Raw genomic sequence first — 27,887 nt, 5'->3', positions numbered from 1 at the left:
TTATAATCTCTCTGCTCTACCCATCAACTGTTTCTTCGTGTTCTCTTCCGGTTTGATTAAAATAATGTAACATTTTGGAACAAAGATGCAGCTTAACAATCCAAAGCTTGATGCTAAAATTGCAAAGATTTCCACAGCGACGGTGTACTTCCCGGGAGTGCTTACATAGGCTGGAATGAATGTTATCCACACTGCAAAAAAGATGAGCATGCTGAACGTTATAAACTTAGCCTCGTTAAACTTGTCCGGTAATGCTCTGCCCAAGAAGGCTAAGATCAAACATACGCACGCTAGTAGTCCGATGTAGCCGAAGACGCAGAAGAAAGCAACAGTGGAACCCACAGCACATTCGAGAATAATCTTTGAACTTTGATATTTGGTGTTTTTCGCCGGGAATGGAGGTGAAGTTAGTAGCCAGATCACACACACAATAACTTGAATCAATGTGGAGAGAAGGACAATGGATCTTTGCTGTGTAGGCCCGAACCATTTCATCACATTGCTAGACGGCAAGGTAGATTTGAAGGCCATCAGGACGACCAGGGTTTTGCTGAGAATGCAGGAAATACACAGCACGAAACTAATCCCGAAGGCAGTGTGACGCACTGCGCACGACCACGCTGATGGCTGCCCAATAAACGCAATGGAACACAGGAAGCAGAGAATTAACGAGACCAACAGAAGGAAACTCAGTTCCGAATTGTTGGCCCTAACAATGGGCGTGTTTATGAAATATAGGAACACAGCAGCGACAGCTCCCGTGATGCAAGCCCCAAACAGGGACATGGCCGCGAGTATTACTCCCATGCTGTCGCGAAAAGAGAGGAACTCGATCTGTTTGGGAACACAACGGTCTTTTCGATCATTCGACCAGTAATCCACAGGACACTTGATACATTCTGTGGAACCTGTGGATGGAAAATGCAATGTGATCAGCTATAGTGGGAGGTGTTACACTGTTATTCTTTGGCATACAATCGGCTCTAATTCGATCAGCGTACTTTACCTGTTTGATTGCTAATCTCTCCGTCAGAACAGGGTAAGCAATCGAAGCAGCAGACGGGCTGACCTTGTCGAGCTCCCTTTCTTGTACCTTTAGCGCACGGTTCACTGCAGACAGATACTGGAACCTGTGGAGACAGAGCATTCCTCACTGAACGGTACTCCCTTAATGCGCAATCGCAGGACATGTCAGGTTTTTGTGAGTTTTTCTTTCAGGATTAAAGATTAACTTTATCCAGTAGAGGGGCGGTAATAGGATACTGATCTGCGTAAAGCTTTGGAGCGCAGGTGACCCGGGTTAAGTTCCCGCCGCTGCCTGTAAGGAGTTTGTTCATCCCGTGTTTGTGTGGCTTTCCTCCGGGTGCTCCGGCTTCCTCCCACATTACAAAGGCATACAGGTTAGCATGTTAATTGGGCAACTGAGTCTAATTGGGTGCCGCGGACTCTTTAGGCTGGAAGGGCCTCAATCTACCGTATCTCGAAATAAGAAGAAACATTTTCGTCATATATATTCATATGTATGAGGAATTTGTTGTGGTGTGTTGGTGCAATAGGCAACAACATGGTGCTTGATCTGCAGTTGTGGGTGTACTTGATCTGGTTTTGAGAAATGTACCTGGTCATGTATCAGACCTTTCGGTGTTAGAGCATTTTGGAGTTAGTGATCACAACTCTATCTCATTTATCATAGTGCTGTAGAGAGATAAATGCAGAGAATGTGGGAAATAATTTATTTGGGCTATGGGTAAACATGCTGCTATTAGGCATAAACTTAGGAATGCACAGCAGAAATGTTGCAAATGTTCAGGGATTATTATCATGACGTTCTGCACTGGTATGTTCCAGTGAGTCAGATAAAAGATATAGGGTAGAAAACCGACGGTGTCCAAAAGGTGTACAAAAGCAAGTTAGCCGAAAAGAAAGACTTACGAAAGGTTCAACGAACAAGGTACTGACAGAGCTCTAGAAAATTAGTGTTGCCAGGAAGGATCATAGGAATTAAAATAGGAGAGCTTGAAGGGGTCATGAGAAGGCCTTGGCGAGTAGGATTAAGGATAATCCCCATGCATTCTGCAACTATGTGAAGAGCAAGAGGATAGCCATGTGAGAAGAGGACCAATCTGGTGCGACAATGGAAACAAGTGGATGGACTCGGAGGAGGTAGCGTAGGCATCTAATGAATACTTTGCTTCAGTATTCACCAGGGAAAAGGATCTTGCTAACTCTGAGGACGACTTACAGCAGACTGAAACAGTTGAGCGTATAGAAAGTAAGAGGGTAAATCTCGGCAGATTCTACAGTAGGTTACATTGTTAGCAAAACACTGTGGCCGGAAGGGCCTGTAATATGCTGTAGATATCTATGTTCTATGTTCTAACAAAAAAAAATTGAAAAGTTAGAAGAAATAAAGTTTTGTGAAAAATAGAAAAGCTGCCAATATGTAATAACTGTATGCAGATACATAAATACCATCATGTATTTAAAATGTAAATGCATAATAAGACTTGGTTGAAAGTGTTTGCAGCGCATTGTAATAGAAAGATGGGAACGGGAGGGCTAGCGAGAATGCTTGATCAGATTAATTGTATAGGGAAAGAAGGTTTTAAGTCGTTGTTTATGTTAATAGCCTCATCACTTTTTCCAAAGGGAACTCTAGAAGAGCTTGCTGAGTGGGTAGTCTCCACGATATTTTTTTTTCCCTGCCCGCTTGTCGTGGAAACATACAAGTCATATATCTGCCTCAATTACTTCTTCTGGCAGTTCGTTTCATATACTAACTACTTACTGGATGAAAAAAAAAACATACCCATTAGCTCCCGGTTTAATCATTCCACTGTCACATTAAACTTATGCTCTTTCGGAATTACTGTCTGGTTTGGTGCAGCATTCTCCCACAAAATAGTACTTCTACAGTAAACTGTCAGGTCAACAGAAAAGGCCTTTGATTGCAGTCTGCAATCCAAGGCTCACATTTCACCAATAAGAGCTGGGACCAAAGGGTGGAGGAGGGTGGTCTGAGGAGGTGTGGGGAGAGTGTTGAGGGTATCTATGGTGGGACGAAGATGGAAACTGCTCGGACACAAAGAGTCCACTGTACGGCCTCAGAGACACGAGATTGCATAGTGGTGAGGGGAAATTTGATACTAGGGTTCCAGTGACAACGCCTAATTCTCGGCTTGGACGTGCGGTCCGTTAGGTTCTAGGCTGGAGGCAAAGTTGGATACAGCGTTTTTAGCAGTTCGAAGTTGTCCGGGATCGTTGGAACACGCATTGCCGGCGGTAGAATTGGGGTTTTGAATCCGTTCAGGATCAGTGGGACCAGTGTTGACGATGTCCAGAGACATCGGGGACGGTAAGTGATGCGGAGAAATTCAAAATCTAAGGGCATCCAACGGTATCGAGGTTCAATCCTGAGGCAGCAGGGACTGCAATCTAGGGCCCTAGTGCGCCGTCGGCTTTGAAGACGACGGCTCTGCAGTCTTCAGATGAGCCATCTGCCGATCCTTGCTGACGCGGGGAAGGCGAGGAACCAGCGATCGAAAACTTGGATCCGGCAGAGACAAAGTATTGGAGAGATCTATTGCGTCTGGAGGAGTGAGAATCCCGGATCTGTGGCAGTGATTCGACAGGACCACTAGATTTCTCCGCATTGTAGAAAGAGTGGCGCGTAGAAAGAGTGGTGGGTGCGAGGAATGCTCTGCCGGCAACAGGGTGGAAGTGGATGCAATAGGGCCTTTTTAAAGACTCGTAGATAGGTACATGGAGATTAGAGAAACAGAGGGTTATGCAATAAGGTAATTCTAGGCAGTGTCTAGAGTAGGTAACATGTTCAGCACAAGATTGCGGGCCGAAGAGCCTATAATGTGCTATAGATTTCTATGTTCGGTGTTCTAGAATATGGAATGAAAAGCAGGTGGGGAAGCATCAATTGAATGTGAATACCTGGGGTCCTCAGAGGCTCTAAATCGACAAGTTTGGAAACTGATCTGGAAGCAATATGGTACAACCTGGCGGCGGAGACGAATCCCAGGAAGGTTGCATGGCTGTGGTAGCAGGTCTAGATGAGACAATGGTCGAAGATGGCGGAGGGCAGCAGAGATCACAGAGGGGAACAGTGAGAGAGGGTTTCATTGAACTCCCGTCTAACGGAAGATTGAAACTTCTTCAGGTTATGCATCTGTCTTACAGAGTTCGTAGAACGAGTAATATCACAAGCATGAGGAAATCTGCCGATGCTGGAAATCAAAAGCAAAACGCACAGCGCTGGAGGAATTTAACAGATCACTGGACATCTATGTTCAGTGAACAGACGAAGTTTCAGACCGTGACCTCTCTCCAGGACTGGAAAGGAAGGGAGAAGTCAGGTTAAGAAGGTTGAGCAGTGGGGAGGAAGAAGTACATGGTGGCAGGTGATACGTGAAGCTGGAAGAAGAGAATGGGTGTAGTTGATTGGTGAAAAATGGTCAAGGGCTGTAGAATTGACTGATAGGAGAAGATAGAAAATCTTGGAAGAAACCAAAGGTGGAGGAGAACAAGATGGGCGAATGGGTAGGGACAGAGACAAAGGTAGGAAAGGAAAAAAAAGAATGGGGAATGGTGAGGGAGAAGAGAGCTGGCATTACGGGAATTTCGGGAAATCGATATTCATGCTAACAGGTAGGAGGTTACCCAGATGGATTGTAAAACGAATAAACTCCACTCGAGCTTCCAGCTGGGTACAGGTATTGAGCATAACCGATGTTTCAATGAAAAACATTGCATCAGGGATGAAGCCTTTTTTGACATTAAATGTATATACTGAAACCTATTGAATGGTAATTCGGCAGGACGGGTAGGGGTAGTTATGACACTCATTACGCTTGGAAGGCTATGTACCAGGAGGCAGATCAGTGGAGAGAGGCAAACAGATAAGAGAGTCGTTTCGGGTGCGATCCTTGGAAGAAGAGTAAAATAGAATTGGGGGGGGGGGGCGGCGGAATGGGTCATCGAGAGAAAGCTGTGCTGGGTGCTGGGATCCCGTGAAGATTGCGGAAGTTTCTGATGGCAGAGAATTATGTGCTGGATGGGGAGGCTAGTGGGCTGGTAGGTGAGGGTAAAAGGAACCTTATTCTTGTATGACGGCGAGAGGATGGGGTGTAAATAGATGAGCGCGAAACGGTATACGGGTGAGGGCGGTATTCATTGTGGAGGATGGGAAACCTCCTTTTTTGAAAGTGGATATTTTGGTTATTTTGGAAGGAAAATCCGCATCCTGAGAGCAGTTGTGGCAACGACAGAGGAACTGAGAGAAAGGCGTAGAATTTTTTAAGTGAACGTTTGGAAGAGGAAAAGACTAGATATCTGTTAGAGTCAGTGGGTTATGAAAGATATCAGCCGATAGACTGTCTGCAGAGATGGAGGCGGAGAGATCGAGAAAGAGGAGAGAGTGTCGGAAATGAATTACGTAAGTTTGCCGGCAGAGTTAAAGTTAGAGGCAATTTTGATGAAATCGACGAGCTGACCATGAAGCATAAACCAGCCTCAATGCAATCATCCACGTAGCGTAGGCAGAGTTGGTGAGCGACTCCGGTGTAGGATTCGAACATGGATTGTTCCACGTAGCCGACAAAAAGACAGGATCCGTATGAAAGCCCTTGACTACATCTTTCACCGGGAAGTCAGGGAACTTAAAGAAATTTTCAAAGCTTGTGTACTGTCACGGCTGTACGTAGGAAGCGAGCATAAATATCTTGGTCGCCATGGATGAGATATGCTGAAGGGCCGTTTCCGTGGGGCCGAGATTTATAATTTGCATCACTTTTTTTGCTTTGCAACTTAAGCACAGAGATCAGCTGATGACCGTATATTGATTTGGATTGTAGTGAGGAAGTTTCTTTCTAAGCCCTGGTACGCTGCTGCAGAACACTCTCACCTGTGTGTCCCGCGGCTGCAGTAACGTCTGTGATTCTGAACTCTGGCAGGTGTGTTGAGTAAACGGATGGTTTCGTCTTATATAAAACTACACTTGAGAAAAGGAATAAAAATTCCAACCCACAACAAAATGATGTGGAGAGTATTATATTGTACACTTAATATTTTAGGAACCGCTTCTTACCGTCCACCGTCAGGTTTCTGAATGTACAAGGAACCGGTGAGAATTGTTTTTTCCCCACTGTTTTTGCACTATATATATCTCATAGTAATATTTTATCATAATCATACATTGCAACGTACAATTACTCAGTGTGTTTTGATTTTTTGGTTTATACTGCATATTATATATACACATTTGAATAAAGAAAATACATTTGTAAAAGCATCAGAACAATCTTTTCAACTTATGTCCGTGATAATAAAGTTGAGTTCCTTACATTGTGTCCAGATCCGTGCCAAACGATTTCACTTTCCTCTAAGATAAATTCGTTCCCCGCAGGCAGGGCAGCATCGTAATATCCAACTTTAACCAACTCCACTGAACCGTCCACTCGTCCTTGCCAGTTTATCACGTCATAGGAAGCGATGGGATCTCCATTCTCATCAAAGCTTATTTGTTCTCCGAACTGATTGGTGAAGCGGACCTCCCGAAGATAGTGCAACAGCTGCAGATACAACAACATTCATTAAGTTAAACCTTTTACTCATTGAATAATGCTTAATCACTAAAATAACTATATTAAACCAGGTTCCATTTGACTGGAGTTTAAAACAGTGCACACATCTGTACTTGACAGACAGCAATGAATATTACATTCATTTTTCACATGTCCAGTACATCGAAGCATCGAAAACTGCAATGAAATACGTAGTTTGCGTCAAGGACCAACACCGACCGAGAACGTGCTGGGGATAACCCTCAAGTGTCAAAGAAACATAGAAAACTGCAGCACAATACATGCTCTTCGGTCCACAATCATGTCCCTACCTTAGAAATTACTAGTGTTACCCATAGACCTCGACTTTCCTAAGATCCATGTACCTATCCAAAGCTTCTAAAACGACCCTATTTTATCCGCGCTCACCAATTTCTGCGTAAAACTCTTACCACTGATATCTACTCTGTACCTACTCCAAAGCCTCTTAAACGTGACCTCTTGCGGCAGCCGTTTCAGCCCTGGGAAAAAAATTACCTGGGAATGTTGCATGGGTTTCAGCAGCTAAGTTACAGGGAAAGATTGAAAAAGTTAGGTTTTTATTCTTTGGAGCGTAGAAGATTGAGCGGGGGGACTTGATAGAGGTATTTAAAATTATGAGGGGGATAAATAGAGTTGACGTGGATGGGCTTTTTCCATTGAGAGTAGTGGAGATTCAAACAAGAGGACATGAGTTGAGAGTTAGGGGGCAAAAGTTTAAGGGTAACACGAGGGGGAATTTCTTTACTCAGAGAGTGGTAGCTGTGTGGAACGAGCTTCCAGTAGAAGTGGTAGAGGCAGGTTCGGTATTGTCATTTAAAGTAAAATTGGATAGGGATATGGACAGGAAAGGAATGGAGGGTTATGGGCTGAGTGTGGGTCAGTGGGACTGGCTGAGAGTAAGCGATCGACACGGACTAGAAGGGCCGAGATGGCCTGTTTCCGTGCTGTAATTGTTATATGGTTATATGGTTATAAAAAGACTCTGACTAGCCACACGATCAATGCCTCTCATCAACTTATACACCTCTATCAGGTCACCTCATCCTCCGTCACTCCAAGGGGAAAAGGCCGATTTCACTCAACCTGTTTGCATAAGGCATGCTTCCCCAATCCAGGCAACATCCATGTAAATTTCCTCTTCACCCTTTCAATGGTTTCCACATGCTTCCTGCAGTAAGTCGACCAGAACTGAGCACAGTCCTCCAAGTTGGGTCGGACCAGGGTGCTATATAGCTGCAACATTACCACTCGGCTCCTAAATTCAATTCTACGACTAATGAAGACCAATGCACCGTAAGCCTTCTTAACCACTGAGTCAACCTGAGCAGCAGCTTTGAGCGTCCTATGGACTCGGACCCCAAGATCATTCTGATTGTCCACACTGCCAAGAGTCTTACCATCAATACTATATTCTCTCATCATATTTGACCTTCCAAAATGAACCACTTCACACTGATCTGGGTTGAACTCCATCTGCCTCTTCCCAGCCCAGTTTTGCATCCTATCAATGTCCCGCTGTAACCTCTGACAGCCCTGCACACTACCAACAACACTTTCAACCTTTGTGTCATCAGCAAAGTTACGAACCCATCCCTTCACTTCCTCATGCGGCTCATTTATAAAAATCACGAAGAGTAAGGGTCTCAAAACAGATCTGTGAGGCACACCACTGTTCACCGACCTTCATGCAGAATATGACCCATCTATAAATGACCCTCGCCTTCTGTGCGGAAGCCAGTTCTGGATCCACAAAGCAATGTCCTCTTGAATCCCATGCCCCTTTACTTTCTCAATAAGCCTTGCATGGGGTAACTTATCAAATGCTTTGCTGAAATCAATATACACTACATTGCTCTTCCTTCATCAATGTGTTTTGTCATATCCTCAAAAAATTCTATCAGGCTCGCAAGGCACGACATTTACTTGACAAAGTCATGCTGACTATTCCTAATCATATTATACCTCTCCAAATGTTCATAAATCCTGCCTCTACCATAACGTCCCCGTCTCATTGGAACGTCCCTCTGTAGAACTCCACACAAATATCCCCTGCAACTTTCCCTGAGAATACCTGTTCCCAATTTAAGCTTCCAAGTTCCTGTCTGATAGCCTCATAATTCCCCTTATTCCAATTAAATGCCTTTCTAGCTTCTCTATTCTTATATCTCTCCAGTGCTCAATTATGTTCACTATCTCCAAAATGTCCTCCCAGTGAGACATCTGACACCTGACCAGGTTCATTTCCCAATACCAAACCAAGCAGAGTCTCTACTCTTGTAGGCCTATCTACATATTGTGTCAAGAAACCTTCCTGAACACATCTAACAAACTCCACTCCATCTAAACTCCTTGCTCCAAGGATATGCCAATCGATATTTGGGAAATTAAAATCTCCCACCACGACATCTCTGCTATTATTACACCTTTCCAGGATCTGTTTCCCTATTTGCTACTCGATATCCCTGTTAATATAGGGGGCCTATAAAATACCCAGAAGACCTATTGACCCCTTCCTATTCCTAACCTCCACCCACGAAGACTCCGTAGACAATCCCTCCATGACGTCAACCTTTTCTGCAGACGTGACACTATCACTGATCAACAGTGTCACGTTCCTACCTATTTTGCCTCCCTCCTCGTCCTTTCATCAACATCTAAAACCCGTCACTTGAAGTAACCATTCCTGTCCCTGAGCCATCTAATTCTCTGTAATGGCCACCACATCATAGCTCCAAGTACTGATCCATGCTCTAAGCTCATCCGCTTTGTTCACAATACTCCTTGCCTTAAAATACACACATCTCAAACCGTCGGTCTGAGTGCGTCCCTTCTCTATCACTACTGTCTTTCTCTTCCTTCCCGAAACTTCTGAGCCACAGCGCCGGACTCTGTTCCAGAGGTACGGCCACTGTTGCTTCCCCCAGGTAGGCTGTCCCAGTCAACAGTACTCAGACCGGTGTACTTATTGTTCAGGGGGACAGCCAAAGGGGTAGTCTCTCATACCTGGCACTTCCCCTTCCCTCTGCTCCCACGGCCGCGGTGTGACCATCTGCATATTACTCCTTTCTACCACCTCCCTGCTCCACCTGATCAGATGAAGGTAATCAAACTGCAACTCGACTTCCCTAACGCGGTCCCTTAGTAGCTGCAGCTCGACACGCCGGCTGCAGGTATGGCCTTCCGGGAGGCTGGGAGACTTCAAGACTTCCCAAATCTGAAACCGAGCAGAGAACACCTGCCTCACACAGGTACTTCCTTTCCACAATTAACACAGGTGAACCTCTCCTGGTGTCGCAATGCTTCCGATGACAAAAAACGTGCCCACAACTTATGAAACCTTACTTACCAGTTTGACATTTTAGAAAGTGGGAGGAGACCGCAGCACCCGGAGGAAGCCCACGTGTTACGGGGAGAATGGACAAACTCCTTACAGGCAGCGGTGGGATTTATACCCTGGTACTGGCGTTGGAAAACGTTACGCTAACTGTTGTGCTTTTGTGCCGCCCAGTACCAAATAAAGTTGATCCTTAATCTTCGATCCTTGAATTGAACCCCAATGGAATGTAAAACATCCCTTAACCGCTATGCTATCGCTCCGTAAATTTTCTTGACTAATATAGAAAGTACTTTTTGCCAGACGGGAATATTCCGCTTGTTGCTCACCTGCCAGGGTAAAATGTTTGATTTCTGGCCACAGGTTTTATTCACAAAGGGTCCGTTTCCGTCTGTACACGATTGTAAATTATGAAGAGCATGCGCCACAGCGTACACAGCTTTATACACATTGTAGGAGATTCTCAACTGTGAAACGTCAGCGTATGTATTTTCCACCGTCTCTAGACTCTCCGAACCGTTGCACAGTTTGTTTGGAGACAACGATGCGTTTCCGTCCACAATTTGATTTGACAATTTTGGAATGCAGCCAAAAACTTCCCGCCACAGTTCATCCACAAATGGGTGGTCTGGTGCCGAGGACGGATGGAGTTTGACTAGAAACTGTCTCAGACCAGGAATTTCCTCTTTCCTGATCGCAAACCCGATCGCTCCAAAAAATATTTCACGGGTTTCCCCAGACCACAGATGGGCCGATGTTATCCAGCCCTCGCTCGCTATGAGCTGAATGTCAGTAATGTTCTGTAGACGCATTTCCTTCACCAAAGACATCGTGTCGCTTTCAAAAGTGAAAACTAATACCACTTTGGCAGAGGACCTTTGCATCGTCGCTGTCACTTGCATCAGTTTAGACCTGCTACTTGCAGGAGAGATAAATTCAATAAAAGCGATGCATGTCTCAAACTTAGAAACTTCTTGAATAAACGATAATATCGCGTATCGACCATATTCACTGTCTTCAGCGACAATCCCGATCCAAAGCCACTGGAAGCGCTGTACAAGTCTGACCAAGGCTTTGATCTGAACGGCATCACTAGAAACAGTTCTGAAGAACGTTGGGAACTCTCTCTTGTCACTTAGGCAGGTACAGGAAGCAGAGTAGCTGATCTGGAAGAGGAAACACATGTTACTCAACACATTAAGCATAATTCACAAACATCTGAGAGTCATTGATTCCGACTTCGGGGTAAAACAATTTGGTTGTGCATAATTTTCCACTAGTCTGTCAGAGAAAATTCGGCTAGAAGCAGAGCCTGAAAAAGAGCTATATATTTAAATATTAAAATCATGTTGTTGAAGTATTAGCTTGAAAGAGATTAGCTTTATTTCTCGCATGTACATCGAAACATACAGAGAAATGCTTCGTTTTCTGTCAAATCAAATTCACGGGATTGCACTGGGGGCAGCCGTAAGCGTCGGCACTCTTAGGGTGCCAACATTTCATGCTCACTTCTCACTATCCCGAACCGACAGGCAATTGGGCTGTGGGAGCAAATCGGAGCACCTGGAGAAAACACATTCGTTTGGAATCAAACATTTAAGAGAAAGCAGCAGATTAAACCAAGACCAATCCGGATGTCGGGTCTTGGCTCGAAGTATTGAATGTGTATTCCCCTCCATAGATGCTGCCGAACTCGTCAAGTCACTGCAGCATTAGCTGTGCGTTCCGGTATGTGAGAATCTGTTGCGTTTAATATATTAAGGCAACATCTTTAACATTGCAGAACATCTCCAATCTTTTCAGAGGTTAAACTGCACCTTGCGAAACTGAAAACTAAAATATCCCATTTCTCCACATAATTATATATTATATAATAATTATATACTACATTCTTATATTTGAATGCGTGCAGTATACGGAAAAGATAGATGGACTTGCAGCACAGTTAGAGATTGGTACATATGACATTGAGGGCATCACTGAATCGTGGCTGAAAGAAGATTATATTTAGCAGTTTAACCGCCAAGGATCCAGTTTTTATCAAAAGGACAAGCAGGTAGGCGGGGTGGGCGGTGGTGGGGGGGGGGGGTGGTGTATGGCTCTGCAGCCAAAATAAACATAAATCAAATCACTAGAAATAGATGACAGAGGTGTTGAATCATCGTGGGTAGAGCCACAGAATTGCAAATGTAATAAAGACCCTGATTGGAGTTATATGCAGGGATGTGTTCTACAAGTTACAGAGGAGACAGAAACTGAAAGTCCAAAGGGCAATGTTACAACTGTCATGCGGGGATTTAAATATACAGGTATATTGGGAAAACTGAGTTGATGCTGGAGCACAAAAGGAGGAATTTATGTCTAGGATACACACTAGATGGTATTTTAAAGCAGCTCGTGGTTGAGCCTACTGGCGGATCAGCTATTCTGGATTGGGTGTTGTGCAATGAACTGGAGATGATTAGAGAGCTAAGGGAAAGGAACCCTTAAGGACGAGTGAACAGAATGTAATAGTATTTACACTGCAATTTGAGAAGGACAAGCTAGTCAGATGTATCACTATAATGTAAAAGGAAATACTGAGGCATGAGACAGGGTCTAAGCAAAATTGATGAAAAGAATGACACTGGCAGGGCTGACAGCAGAGGAGTAATGGCTGGAATTTCTGGAAGTAATTCGGAAGGCACAGGACAAATACTTCTCAAAGAGGAAGAGGTATTCTAAAGGCAAAGAGACACAATTATAACTAAGCAAGCGAAGTCAAAGCAAACATAAAAGTCAAAGAGAGCGCATTTAATAGAGGAAAACTTAGTAGGAAATAGAGGATCAGGAAACTTTGAACAGCCAACAGAAGGCAACTAAAACGTGTAAAATAGAGGCAGAATGGATAGATTGTTGGAACATTATCCTGTAGAGGTCGTGATGGGGGACAAAGACAAGGCGGATGAAGCTGAGTAAGTATTTTGCATCAGTTGTTACTGTGGAAGAAACTGGCAGCATGCCGGAACTTCGAGAGTATCAGGGGGCGGAAGTGTGTGAAGTTCCTTTGCAAGGGATAAGGTGGTTGGGAAACTGAAAGGCCTGAACCTACTTAAGCCACCTGGGCCGGATGGCATACACCCAAGGGTCATGCAAGAACTGGCAAACGAGATTGTGGAGGTTTATGTAATGATGTTTGATAATTGATTATGATTGATTATCAAATTTCATAATTGATTATGGAATGGTTCTGGAAAAACGGAAAATTGCAAACGTCACTCCCTTCAAGAAAGGAGAGAGGCAGGAGAAAGGAAATTGTAGGTCAGTTAGTCTGACCTGAGTGGTTGCGAAGGTGTTGGAGTCGATTTTTAAGGATGTGGTTTCGGGGTATTTGGACGCACATGATAAAAAAGGCTGTAGTCAGCATTGTCCATTTAGGGACAATCTTGACAAATCTTTTCAAAAAATAAAAAGCAGGACAGACAAAGGAGAATCTGCGGAACCTGTGTACATGGATTTTCATAAGCAAAGAGTGAAAATAAAGGGTGCCTTTCCTGGTGAATAGAGGGGTTCCACAGAGATCTGTTATGGGACCGTTTCTTATTGCACTATATGCCAATGATAATGTTGTCGGATTTGATGGTTCTGTGGAAATATTTACAGACAGTACGAAGATAGGTGGAAGGGTAGGTAGTTTTGAGGAAGTAGATTGGCCACAGAAGGACTTAGACGTATCAGGAGAACGGGCAAGGAATTAGCAGATGGAATACAGTGTCGGAAGTACATGGTCATGCACTTTGGTGGAAGAAGTAAAACCATAGAATAGTGTCTATATGGAGAGTAAATTCAAAAATAGATCCATAGATCCATTGAAGACTAGAGCACAGTACAGGCCCTTCAGCCCTTCATGTTGTGCCGATCCATATACTCCTTACAAAAAGTACTAAGCCCTCACTACCCCATAACCCTCCATTTTTCTTTCATCCTCATCCATGTGCCTGTCAAAGAGGGTCTTAAATACCCCTAATGTTTTAGCGTCCACCACCATCCCTGGCAAGTCATTCCAGGCACTCACAACCCTTTCTGTAAAAAACCTGGAGTGTTTTGTGGTCCGATACTGGACAATTGCCAAACCACACTGAGATGCAGTTGGTGGGTATACTGTCAATGGTACAGTGGTAAAAGTCCGTCAGTATCCTGGGACAGAGGTGAGCTTTCTTGATGCTCCACAGGAAATAAAGGTGCTGTTGCGCCTTTTTAATTAGGATGGAGGAGTTCAGGGACCAGGTGAGATCCTCGGAAATATGGACACCAAGGAATTTGAAGCTTGATCTGCACCATGGCTTTGTTAATGTAGATGGGGACATGGATGTGGCTCCTAGCATGTCTGAAGTCCACAAAGATCTCTTTGGCCTTCTGAGTGTTAAGGGCCGGGTTGCTGTACCACGCGGCCAGGTGCTGAACTTCGTCCCTGTAGGCCGTCTTGTCATCGCCTCTGACCAGGCGAACCACCGTGGTGTCGTCTGCGAACTTGATTGGAGTTAGAACCATGTACAGGAACGCAGTCATAGGTGAAAGAGGAGTACAGAAAAGGGCTCAGCACACAGCCTTGAGGCACTCCGGTGTTCAGGATGAGAGTGGAGGAGGAGAAGTTCTCTAAATTAACAGATTGGGGTCTGTTAGTCAGAAAGTCCAAGGATCGGTATATAAAAGCACGTTTGTAATGTTGAGGCTTTATAAGGCAGTTGTGAGGCCTCTCTTGGAATATTGTGAACCGTTTCGGGCCCGTTATCTAAAAACGATGTGCTGATATTGGATAATGTTCAAAGGGGCTTCAGGAAAATGGTTCTGGGATTGTAAGACTTGAAATCTAAAGAGTGTTTGATGGGTATGAGCGTGCCCGCGTTAGAATTATACAGAATGAGTGGTGACCTCATTGAAACCTATCGAATGTTGAAGAGCCCAGATAGAGTGGATTTGGAGAGGATGTTTCCTATGGTGATGGAGTCTAGACTAGAGGACACAGCCTCAGAGTAGACGGGCTTTTTCAGAACGGAAATGAGGAAGGAAGTTTTAGCCAGAGAGTGGTGAATCTGTGGAATTCGTTGCCTAAGTGGCGGTGGAGGCCAAGACACTAGTTATATTTAAGGCAGAGGCTGATAGATAATAGAATACTCTGGGCATGAAGAGATATCCGGCCAAGATAGGAGACTGGGGCTGAGAGGGTAAATGAATCAGTTAGGATGAAGTGGCGGAGTTGACTCGATGGAACAAATGGCTTAATGTTGTTCAAATATCTAATGGTCTTGCGGACCCCATCCATTTGGACAAGGTAGGTTTAAGCGGAGGCACTAAAAGGAAAGACTGAGAAGGAAACGTCTGGTTTTAAGACGGAACTCTGCAATGTGAAAGTTTTTGTGTGGTTAAAATGAGTTTTACTTTTGACAGGTCACCAAGAACGAATAGATACCGCAGAGTTCCTGTGGAACCGCAAGTGATACAGCGGCAGCGCTGGGGTGGAGTGGTGGCTGTTGAGGAATGAAATAAGCCAAATCACACATCCAAAATGTTAGAAGTTGTTAAACCCACAATCAATGACAGTAAGTGTGAACAGTTATGATAGGGTAACACATCCATCTGCGTGTCAGGACATTATCAGCTGCGTAGCGAATGACATGAAATGCAGGTAAAATTAGCAAGTGGTTCGCTGGAAAGTGAATCGGCGAACGTTTCGGATTCAAGTACTTTTTTCAGATAACTCGAAAGATAATGCAGTTATGGCTAGTGTAGAGATCTGTAGGCTACAACGGGGCATTGACAGGATCCAGAGCTGGATCTGGAAGTGGCAGGAGGAGCTCAACCTAGAATTTTTCTAACAATGCAAGTTGCAGTTTGCCCTTAGTGGCAGGAAAATAACCCACGACAGTAAAGTGTTACCAAATTATTCTACGGGCTTCAAAGCAGGCAACGCAGACAATCTTGTCACTAAGCTCCGCCTTCTCATACTTCGCGAGAGAACATTCAACAGTCTACAATAAATTAAGGAATCGTACCAGGCCGACATTGAACGGGGCCAACAGGCGGGAAGCAACAATTGATTCCGAAGACGCGGCATCGCCCACGACAATAGCCACTGCTGGGAGTGCTGAGCAAGTGTAGCTGGATTCAGGTTCATCTTCCTGGTTCAGTAACTGGAGGACTCCTTTGAGCGATTCGGAATGTGCATGGCAACTATCAAAGATCCTATAGCCAAGAGTCATATTGGGAAGCATCTCTGGATTCCTGTTTATTTCGTTAATTGCGAAGATCATCGTCTGCGCCCAACGGAGCCCCCCTTGCCGGAATCTAGTAAATATTGTAAGAGACATGACATCATATTGGAGAGACATGCAAACATATTAGTCAGTCCACACTGTCAGAGCACTATATGCAATTCTGCTCTTCACGTTTCTGGAAGGTCATGGTTGTAATAGACAGAATGGAGAAGAGGTTCAGTCTGGAATAGAGCGCCATAGTTAAAAGGAGAGATTGTATCGGCTGCGTTTATTCTCAATGGAATGGAGGAGGATGAAGAGTGACCTTACGGATGCCTATAAAATTCTGAGCATCTTTCCTCAGATCATCAGTATTTTCCCAAGGCAGGGGAGGCTAAATCTAGACGGAACAATTTGAGCCAAGAGGGGAGAAATGTTAAAGGAGATTGGAGGGTCAAGAATTTTAAGTGGAGTGTAGTAAGGCCCTGGACTGCAGTGCTGTACTCTCCTGTAGTTCAATGATTCTATGAAATGAACTTTGAAGTGAACGTGAGATGAAGAGTGCCTGAAACACAGTTTGTTGGCATTTGCACATTGGTTATTTATCCGGTTTATTATCTGCAGGATTTCATTAATGTGTCTTTTTATTTACTGTGAATGCCCGTTTGGAAGCGAATAACAGTGTTGTATATAGTGGCATTTATGTAATATATATTTCGGGTAGGTGGAACTCATCAGCCTGGGAAGGCAGTCCATCTAGGAGAGGGAAACTCTGATTTCAAACCCCCGCTGCCTTGTGGCCATACCCAGTCATGGGAAAGGCTTCGGGAGTAAATCCTGAGGACAAATCCGCAGCTGGAGACCCTAACGCAGTCCCGACGTTGCCTTCAACCTCGCTCTGGCAACTCCTGCGACGCCACTGGTGCAAAGCTGTACCGGCCCTTGCCTTCTCTTGGACAACATCGGTGGGGTGGAGAGGGGAGACTTGTTGCTTGGGCAACTGCCGGTCTTCCATACAACCTTGCCCAGGCCTGCACCACGGAGAGACTGACACAAGACATTCCAAGCGAAGTTCCAGAAGAAGAATTCCTGACATTCCTCGCGAGACTAACGGATGCCATCCATATAGTGGCATAAATGTATTTTGACAATAAACTTACTTTGAACTTTGATTATGAATAAGGCAATAAAATGCTTCAATGGATACTTACTAGGACGCAGCACTGCAGTTTAATAACCCCTTAAAAAGAGAGAAAACACGTGTTAAACCCGAAATCCTTACTTGTAGAAATCTAACCTATTCATTCTTTCCATAAAGGTTAGGTCCTCCAGAGCCCATAACATCTTTCTAAATTTTCTTCATACTCTTTCAAACTTATTTGCAACATTCCTCAAGGTAGGTGACAACAATTGCACAAAATTTTCTAAATCTGGCCTGAACAATATTTTATACAATTTCATCATAACATGCTATCTCTTGTACTTAATACTTTTATCTGTGAAAGACTATACACCAGCTTTCGTTACTACACTATCAACCTGTGACACAATTGTCAATGAATTATGGACCTGTATTCCGAGATCCTTTTGATCTACCACAGAGCCATTACATTCTCTGTGTAAGACGAATCTGGTTCGTCCTACCGAAGTACAATACAACAATTCATATTCATCTACACTAAATTTTGTCTGCCATTTTCAGCCCCTTTTCCTAACTGGTTCAAATACCGCTGCAATCCATGCGACACACACACACACACACACACACACACACACACACACACACACACACACACACACACACACACACACACACACACACACACACACACACACACACACACACACACACAATGCTGGAAGAGCTTAGCAGGCGCGGCAGTATCAATGGAAAAGTGTAAACAATCGACGTTTCTGCAGAGACCCTTCATCAGGATCCTCAGTCAGGACTTTTCACTCTTTGTGTCTTGCTTGGATTTCCAGAATCTGCATATTTTCTCGTGTTTCCGTTGCAAGCCGTGATAATCTTCTTCACTGCTCAGTACATCGCAGATCTTGTTGTCGTGGAGTTGTGTCGCCACAACGACCTTGCACGCGACGTCAGTAAGTCGAAAGAGCTGATTGTGAACTTCAGGAAGGGTAAAACGAAGGAACACATACCAATCTTTACAGAGGGATCAGAAGTGGAGAGGGTGGGCAGTTTCAAGTTCCTGGGTGTCAAGATCTCTGAGGACCTATCCTCTTTCCAACATGTCGATGCCATTTTAAAGAAGACAAGAAGGCGACTATAATTCATTAGGAGTTTGAAAAGATTTGGTATGTCAACAATACATTCAAAAACATCTATAACTGTACCGTGGTGTGCATTCTGACAGGTTACATCACTGTCTGGTATGGGGGAGGGGATGCTGCTGCACTGAACCGGAAGAAGCTGCAGAGGGTTGTAAATTTAGTCCGCTGCACATTGGGTATAGCCTACAAAGTACCCAGGACATCTTCACGGAACAGTGACTCAGTAAGTCAGCGACCTTTATCAAGAACCTCCTTCACCTAGAGCATGCCGTTTTCTCTCTGTTACAATCAGGTAGGAGGTACACACTCAGCGATTCAAATACAGCTTCTTCCCCTCCGCCATCCGATTCCTAAATGGACATTGAACCCGTGAACATGACCTCACTTTTATATATATTATTTCTGCTTTTTTGGGCCATTATTAACCGATTCAACATACGTACACTGCAATTAATCTATCTATCTATCTATTTATTTATTTTTCTCTTTTTTATTATCAACGAATATTCAGGATAGAGTGAAAAATATGGAATATAAAGCGAGAATATTGTCAGATCATTCTCCTTTAACAATGACAATGATGATGGATAAGGAGGAATCGACTTATAGATGGTGATTTAATTCAATATTATTAAAAGGTCAAGATGTTTGTGATTTTATGAAAAACAGATTCAATTATTTTGCATACAAACTTTTATTCAGTTGATGATAAATTTGTATTATGGGAAGCGATAAAACATATTTGAGGGGTCAGATAATAAGTTATACTTCTAAAATTAAGACGGAATATATGGTAGAACTAAACCAACTGGAAAAAGTGATTACAAAATTAGAAAAAGAATCTCAAAGGCATATGACAGAAGAAAAACGAAGACAACGTCAATAAGAAGCTACAATATAATACGCTTTAGACATATCGAACAGAAAAAGCAATTATGAGAACTAAGCAGAGGTATTATGAGTTAGGTGAGAGATCACACAAGATTCTTGCCTGGCAGTTGAAAACAGAACAGGCTTCCAAAACGATAAATGCAATTAGAACAAGCGCAAATAAAATTACTTACAAACCTTCAGAAATTAACGAAACCTTTAAAAGTTTTTACTCTGCATTATATCAATCGGAATCACAAAATGATGTTAATGAGATAGAAAGATTTTAATCACAAATAACTCTCCCAAAATTGAGTTTGGAAGAACAGAAGGGGTTAGATATGCCTTTTACATTAAAAGAGGTTGAAGAAGCTTTAGGATCACTTCAGAGTAATAAATCTCCAGAAGAGGATGGTTTTCCACCTGAATTTTACAAAAAGTTTAAAGATTTGCTAATTCCTCCTTTTATGGAGTTAATACGTCAAGCAGAAAGAACACATGAACGTCCAGAATCTTTTTCGACAGCGATTTTAATAGTGTTGCCAAAAAAAGGATAGAGATCCTTTAAAACCAGCATCATATAGGCCTATTTCTTTGTTGAATACGGATTATAAAATAATAGCAAAAATTTTATCTGGTAGATTATCTAAATATTTACCAAAATTAATACATATGGATCAAACAGGATTTATTAAAATAGACAATCGGTACATAATGTAACTCGGTTACTTAGTATAATTCATTTTGCATAAAAGAGGGAGGAAATAGCTTTGGCAGTAGCTTTGGATGCAGAAAAAGCATTTCATCGATTGGAATGAGATTTTTTTTTAAAGTATTGGAAAAATATGGGTTAGGAGTACTTTTTATAAACTGGATTAAAACCTTAAATACTAATCCCAACGCTAAAGTAGTGACAAATGGCCAAATTTCAACACCATTGCAGTTAAAAAGGTTAACTACACAAGGTTGTCCATTATCACCTGTTTTATTTGTACTGACGATAGAACCATTAGCTGAATTAATTAGAACTGATTCAGATATTAAGGGTTTTAGAGTTAATCGGGAGGAATATAAGATTAATTTATTTGCTGATGATGTTTTGATCTATTTATCAAACCCATTGCATTCGTTGCATAAATTATCTTCTAGAATGGAAGAATATGGGAAAGTATCAGGGTATAAAATAAACTGGGATAAAAGTGAAATTTTACCCCTTACTAAAGGAGACTATAGTCAATGTCGATTAGCAAATCAATTTAGATGGCCAATAAATGGTATAAAATATTTAGGTATAAGAGTTGATAATTATATAAAGAATTTATATAAATTAAATTATTTATCACTATTGAAAAAATTCAAGAAGATCTTGATAAATGGATGATGTTACCAATAACATTAGTGGGTAGGGTTTATTCTGTAAAAATGAATGTATTTCCTAGATTACAGAATCGATTTCAAACACTGCCAATAAAATTGCTGCAGAAGTTTTTTCAAGAGTTAGATAAATGTGTGAGGAAATTTCTTTGGAAAGGTAAAATGTCAAGAATATCGTTGGAAAAGTTGACATGGAAATTTGACTTAAGGAGGGTTACAACTTCCAAATTTTAAGAATTATTATAAAGCAAATCAAATTAGATTTATTACATCTTCTTTTGACGAAGAAAAACCGGCATGGATTAGAATAGAGTTAGATAAGATAGGAGGGAAATACATGGGAAGAATTTATATATAAATAGGAACCTAAATGGATACGGGAAAAGAAGGAATTTCCTATATTAAAACATTTGATTGATATATGGAATAAGATAAATGTTGATGATGAAATAAAGAAATCTTTTTTAGCAAGGAGACCTCTGATTCAAAATAGACTTATTTCTTCTACAATGGATAATCAACTTTTATATAATTGGTACCAAAAAGAGATTAGATGTATAGGAGACTGTTATGAAGGAGGTATATTGATGTCATTTGAACAATTAAAGAATAAATATAAAATATCAAATAACACTTTTTTTTGTTATTTTCAATTAAGGGCTTACTTAAGAGATAAACTGGGTCAAACAATGTTATTGCCGAAACCTAATGAAATTGAAACTTTACTTCAAAAATGAAAAATTAAAAAAACTTTTTAATGTATAATCTGATTCAAAAACAGACACTTAAACAAGGAATCCATAAATCGACAAAAATGGTAAACGGATTTGAATATTAGTATTGATGAAACAAGTTGGTCAAGACATATGACAAATACAATAAATGTTCGACTCAGATTAGTACAATATAATTTTTTACATCAATTATATATTACACCGCAAAAAATAAATAGATTAAACCCAAACTTATCTGCTCAATGTTTTCGATGTAATCAAGCAATTGGTACTTTCTTACATTCTACTTGGTCTTGTTTCAAAATTCAACCTTTTTGGATAAATTTAAGAGTTTTATTGGAACAAATTATTGGAACACAACTTCTGCATAACCCAATATTATTTTTATTAGGTGACATTGAAGGGATAAAACCGAAACTTAAATTGAATATATATCAGAAAGAATTTATAAAAATTGCATTGGCAGTAGCCAAAAAGGCTATTGCAGTTACTTGGAAATCGGATTCGTATTTAAGTATGGATCATTGGAATAATGAAATATTTAGCTGTATTCCACTTGAAAAAAATACTTATAATTTAAGGAGTAAATTTGATACATGTTTGAGTATTTGGTGCCCTTATCTACAAAAGATAGGGTTGTATATATAGGTACTCCGATGATAAAGTTGTTGGTCCTCTGAGGAAAGAAACAAATACATATATTAAATTTATTTTGAATCCCATGGAACATGTGGAGACCTTCCGATATCCAGGCAGTTTTTCTTTCTTTCTTCTTTCCTTTTTTTCCTGTTGTTTTTAGGTAGGGCTATGTACGGGGGGGAAAGGTTAAGGGGTGGGGGAGGATAGATATTATTCTATGTAATTAAATTGAATATTGAATAAAAAAAAGTTTACTGATAACGACATTTTTATCCAGATCGTTAAGGTTAGGGTTATGGTAAGGGTAAGACAACAAAAAACAACAGACCTTATACCGATCGCTGCGCCACTACACTAGTGACAGACCTCCATTCAGAGTTGCAACCAACTACTTCAACTGTCCAGATCCTCCCACAAAGATAATGTCTAGTTCAGTTTACTACCTCATATTGAATGCCGCGTGACTAAATCTCGACCGACCTCACAGGTGGTGCCTTGTTAATGCCCTGTAAAAGTCCATGTGTAGAATATCCACTGCTTTGCCTTCATCAACCCTCCTGGTAACTTGCTTGCAAAACTGCACAATTGCTTAGACATTAGCTACCACACACGAAGTTATACTGATGATCCTTAATCTGTTCAAGTCTATCCAAGTACTTATATATCGGGTCCCTTAGAATACCTTCAAATAACCAGCTTATAGTTTCCTGCTTTATGTTTAGAGCTTTTCTGAAACAACAGAATAACATTGGCTATCCTGAAAACCACCAGCATCCCACTAATGATGATTTAAATATCACTGCTTGTGCGCTGGAACTTCTGCACGTTTCTCTGACAGGGTCCGAGAGAACACACTGTTAAGCCCTGGTGATTTATCCATCTTAGATTGCCTAAAGAAAGCAAACACATACGGCTTTGTTCCCGTGTTCAGATCGCCCGACTTACGAACGACTCGTACTTCCGAACGGCCTGCCATAAAGCCTATTATATTAAAAATTCGTCGGCTCGGAGAAGGAGAACGCCTTCCGCCATTTTAAGTCAGATCACGTTGCCGTTAACATTGTGTTGAGCTGTGTAACTTTGTATTTGGCTTAAATTTTGCTTAGGAAGATTCACCCTGATCCCGTTTTTCCATTCAGCACCGCCCCCACTTGTCCCATTTAACCTGTCTCAGTGCGAGTGGACGTTAGCACCCGGGGGAGCTCAGGACCTGCCGACCACGGCTGCTGCTGAATCAGCAGTGTTTCTGTTCCGTTGATAGAAAACAATCACAAGTGAAAATAAAGTGGATTGTAAAGCGATCAGAAAGAGGTGAAATGCCATCGGTCATTGGAAAAGCGTTAGGCTGTAGTCGGTCAACGATCGGAAGAATTTTAAAGAATAAGGTGAGAATAATGGAGGATGTGAAAGGCCCTGCCCCGATGAAAGCTACAATTATTACAAAGCAATGCAATGGTTTAATTAATGAAATATATATGTTTCTTAAGTGTTTTATACGCATAGAAAGGTGAAATATATACGATATACTAAGACAAATGTTTGACTAACTGAGGCTAAATAATACTGGATGTACCTGTTCGGACTTACATACAAATCCAACAAAGACGGACTTAGGAACTGAACTCGTTCGTAACCCGGGGACGCCTACATTGAAGTTGCATTACTTCTATAGACATTGTGACCATATCCTTAGTAAATACAGACACAAAAATATATATTTAATATCCCTCACCATCTCTTTTGATTCCATGCGTAGATTGCATTCTGATCTTCAAGAGGAACAACTTTATCGCTTGCAATCCTTTTCTTGTTAGCACACCTCAGAACCCCCTGGGATTATCCTTCACTTGCCTGTTAAGGCAACATCATGACTTCTTTTAGCCCTCCTGATTTCTTTCTTAAGTATTATCTTGCATTTCTATACTCCATAAGCACCTCATATATTCCTATCCACCTATACGTGCTATGTACCTCCTTTTTGCTCTTAACCAGAACCTCGATATCTATTAAAAACCTAGGTTGTCTTTTATTTTGATTGGCACATACAAGGTCTGTACTCTCCAAATTTCATTTATGAGGACCCCACTTACCAGGTACACTTTTGACAGCGAACAGCCTGTCCTAATCGACTCTTTCCAGATCCTTTCTGATACCATAAAAATTGACCGTTCTCCAATTTAGAATCTGACCTCGGGAAGCAAACTTATTTGTTTGCATATTGACTTTGAAAATAATGGCACAGTGATCACGAGATGGAAAGTGCTCACCAGCACAATCTTCTGTCACCATAAGACCATACAACATAGGAGCAGAATTAGGCAAATCAGACTATCGAGTCTGCTCTGTCACTCTATCATGACTGATCCCGGATCGCACTTAACTCCATACTTCTGCCTTCTCTCCGCATTTTTTGATGCTCTGACCGATCAGAAAACTATGAACTTCTGCCTTAATTGTACCCACGGACCTGGCCTCCACCCGGTGTCTGTGGCAGAGCATTTCACAGATCCACCTTCCCTGGCGAAAAGAAAATCTCTTTATCTCTGTTCCACAATGTCACGCTCGAACTTGAGGCTGTGCCCTGTAGTTCTGGACGACCCCATCAGAGGAAGTATCCTCTCCGCTTCGACCCTATCTAGTCATTTCAACATTCAATAGTCCTCGATGAGATCCACTCGCCCCCCACACCCCGCCCCGTATTCTTCTAAATTTCAGAGTACAGGCCCAAAGCTACTAAACGCTCCTCATATGCCAATCCCCCCATTCTGGAATCATCCATAAGAAACTCCTTCGGACTCTCTCCAATGATAACACATTCTTTCTCAAATAATGGGCTCCAAACTGTTTACAATACTGCAGGTGCGGCCTGACCACAGTCTTATGAATGCTCGGTATTATCTTCATGGCTTTATATTCTATCCCCCTTGAAATAAATGCCAATGTGGCATTTGCCCTCGTTACCACAGACTCAACATGTAAATTACAGTCTCCGAAGTCCCTCCGCACCTCTGGTGTTCGAAGCTTCTCTCCATTTAGATAATAGTCCGCACGATTGTTCCTTTCAACAAAATGCATTATCATACATTTCCCAACACTGTATTCCATCTGCCACTTTAATGCCCATTCTTCCAATTTGTCTGAGGCCTGCTGCAATCATATTGCTTCCTCAGTACTACCTATCTTCCCCCACCCATCTTCATATCATGCGCAATCATTGTCTCAAAACCATCCATGGCATTATCCAAATTATTGACAGCAATGTGAAAAGTAACTGTCCCAATATTGACCTTAAGGAACACCACTAGTCACTGACAGCCGCTAGAAGAGGTTCCCTTTATTCCCACTCGCTGCCATCTGCCTTTCAGCCATTCCTTTATCTATGCCAGTATCTTTCCTGTAACGCCAGAGGATTTTTATCTTGTTAAGCAGCGTCAGGTGCGGCGCCTTATCCAATGTCTTCTGAAAATCCAAGTAAATGAAATCTACTGCCTTTCCTTTGGCCACCCTGCTTGTTAATTTCCCGAAGAGTTCTAATAGACTTGTGAGGCAAGATTTCCCTTCACAGAAACCATGCTGACATTGACATATTTTATCATTAGTCGTTAAGTACCCCGAAACCTCGTCCTTAATAACAGACTCCAGCACTTTCCTAACTACTGAGTTTAGGCTATCTGGCCTATAATTTTATCTCTCTTGTCTTCTTAAAATGTGGAGCGGCTTATGCAATTTTCCAGTCTTCCGGGACCCTGCCATAATCAAACATTTTTGAAAGATCATGACCAAAACATCTGGTAGCTCTTCAACAACTTTTCTCAAAACTCTGTTATACAATCCATCTAAACCACGTGACTTTCCTCACCTTCAGACCTTTCAGTTTACCTAGCAATTTTTTCTTTGTAATAGCAATTACACTCACTTTTGCTCCCTGATACTCACAGACGACTGGCACACAGCTAGTGTCTTCCACAGTGCAGACTGATGCAAATAGCCCATTAGGTACATCTGCCATTTCTTTAATCCCACTCCACCCCCATTACTACCTCAATATCAGCTCTCACTGCACTTTTAGTCTTTATATAACTGAAGAAATTAGTATCCTCCTTTATATTATTGGCTAGTTTGCCCTCATGTTTCGTCTTTTCCCTTCCTAGAGCTTATGTAGATGCAGTTTGTTGGATTTTAAAAGATTCCCAATCATCCAACTTCCCACTCAATTTTGCTACGTTTCCCTAACTTCCCTTGTCAGCCATGGATGACTACCCGTTCCATTTGAGAACTTCCTTTCCTGGAGATCATATCTATCCTGCGTCCTGTGAAATATTCCAAGAAGCCGTCATCCCCGCTGGTATCATCGTCCAATCCACCTGGGCAAGCTCGTCTCTCATACCTCTGCACTTCCCTTTATTCAATTGCGATACTGGTACATGTGACTTCTGCTTCCTCCTCTCAAATTACAGTATGAATTTAATTATATTATGATCACTTGCCCTTTCTAGTTCCCCAATAGCAGATCAAGTATCACACACTCTCTCGTTGGGTCTTCTATGTGCTGATTAAGAAAACTTCTTGAGCACATCTGAAAAATTCTAGCCCATTTAGTCCTTTTATAGCATGGGATTCCCAGCTAATATGTGCAAAGTTAAAAGTCACGGCCGTGTCAGTGAGAACATACTGGGGAGCTCGTCTTGTGAGGCGTTATGGTTGGAACTGAGTAGTAACAGCCTATGCTTCTTGCAACAGTCAGCACTCTCCCTACTAATGTGCTCATCTAAATCCATCGGATTGCTGAGTAGTCTGTAATCCCATTAACGTGGTGATATCGTTATCTATTACAGGTACTCCGTTCCAACCACAACGCCTCACTAGGCGATTTCTCCAGTCTGTCCTGACTGAGCACTGCTGTGATATTGTCCTTGACTAGGAACGCCTCCCTTCATTTTTCCCGCTTTGTGGCGTCTAAAACAATGGGGTCTCGTTGAGCTTCCAGTCCCAACCCTCCTTCAGTCAAGTCTCACAAATGACTACAGTATCATAATTCCGGTTTCTACGATGCCGCTGATAAGATTTGTAACGTTGCAGCATTTGACATTCATTTATTTAGAGTTGTATTTTTGTGTTATCTATCTATCTATCTATCTATCTATCTATCTATCTATCTATCTATCTATCTATCTATCTATCTATCTATCTATCTATCTATCTATCTATCTATCTATCTATCTATCTATCATTTATTTATTTACTTATTTATATAGTGGTACGTCGCGGGGCGGTACCGTTCAGAAAACCAGCGATTTCAATCTAACTAATAAAATTACAATTTACAACAACCAATTAACCTACTAACTGGTGATCTTATTAAAGTTGGTGGAAACCAAAACAGCCCGCACGCATCCCAGGGAAGAAGTACTTACACCTTTCAGACGGAGACGGGGGCTGAGCTCCGAACTCCGATGCTCCGAGCTGTAATAACGACTCGCTAAGTGCTAAACTATGGTGTCAGCTGTTAATCCCGCTCCTCCTAGGTGCTGCTTCAAATGACGATACAGTTTCATGGCAACTTCAGAATTATTTGAGAAAGAATATTGCAGCATACCAGTGAATCAATCCTTTCGTGAGGGTAGGAGTTTAATATAACTGATCAATTTACTTACTGAAGGCAGCGAACCGGTTGAGGTTGAAATCGAAATGTATTGTACACTGGAGCCGTTCTAAAATGTATGGGGAATAAACCTCCCAGCATGACATCTCCGAGTTGAGAAACGCCGCGACTGAATTTTCCTCGCAGTTTGCACAT

General features: G+C 42.0%; 1 protein-coding gene across 1 annotated transcript; it reads right to left on the bottom strand.

Annotated features, from left to right (window-relative positions):
• On the bottom strand, positions 1–27,887 carry LOC140724682 (extracellular calcium-sensing receptor-like). The gene is made up of 6 exons (XM_073039107.1): positions 27,745–27,887; positions 15,981–16,272; positions 10,278–11,114; positions 6,354–6,581; positions 1,007–1,130; positions 1–908 (listed from the first exon to the last, which is right to left on the bottom strand). The coding sequence occupies exons 1-6, from the start codon at positions 27,885–27,887 to the stop codon at positions 1–3; spliced, it is 2,532 nt and encodes an 843-aa protein (XP_072895208.1).

The sequence above is a fragment of the Hemitrygon akajei genome, chromosome 3 (assembly GCF_048418815.1).
Source record: "Hemitrygon akajei chromosome 3, sHemAka1.3, whole genome shotgun sequence".
Classification (NCBI taxonomy): Eukaryota; Metazoa; Chordata; class Chondrichthyes; order Myliobatiformes; family Dasyatidae; genus Hemitrygon; species Hemitrygon akajei.
The sequence above is the reverse complement of the archived record's forward strand: the minus strand, read 5'-3'. Positions and strand labels throughout refer to the sequence as shown.

Excerpts from the sequence above, each read along its gene's own strand:
- LOC140724682 (XM_073039107.1), bottom strand. The coding sequence starts at position 27,887 with ATGTGCAAACTGCGAGGAAAATTCAGTCGCGGCGTTTCTCAACTCGGA. Across the intron at positions 11,115-15,980 it reads CCCCGTTCAATGTCGGCCTG|ATCAGCTACTCTGCTTCCTG; the intron begins GTACGATTCCTT and ends TTCCTCTTCCAG. Across the intron at positions 1,131-6,353 it reads GGCACGGATCTGGACACAAT|GTTCCAGTATCTGTCTGCAG; the intron begins GTAAGGAACTCA and ends CTGTCTCCACAG.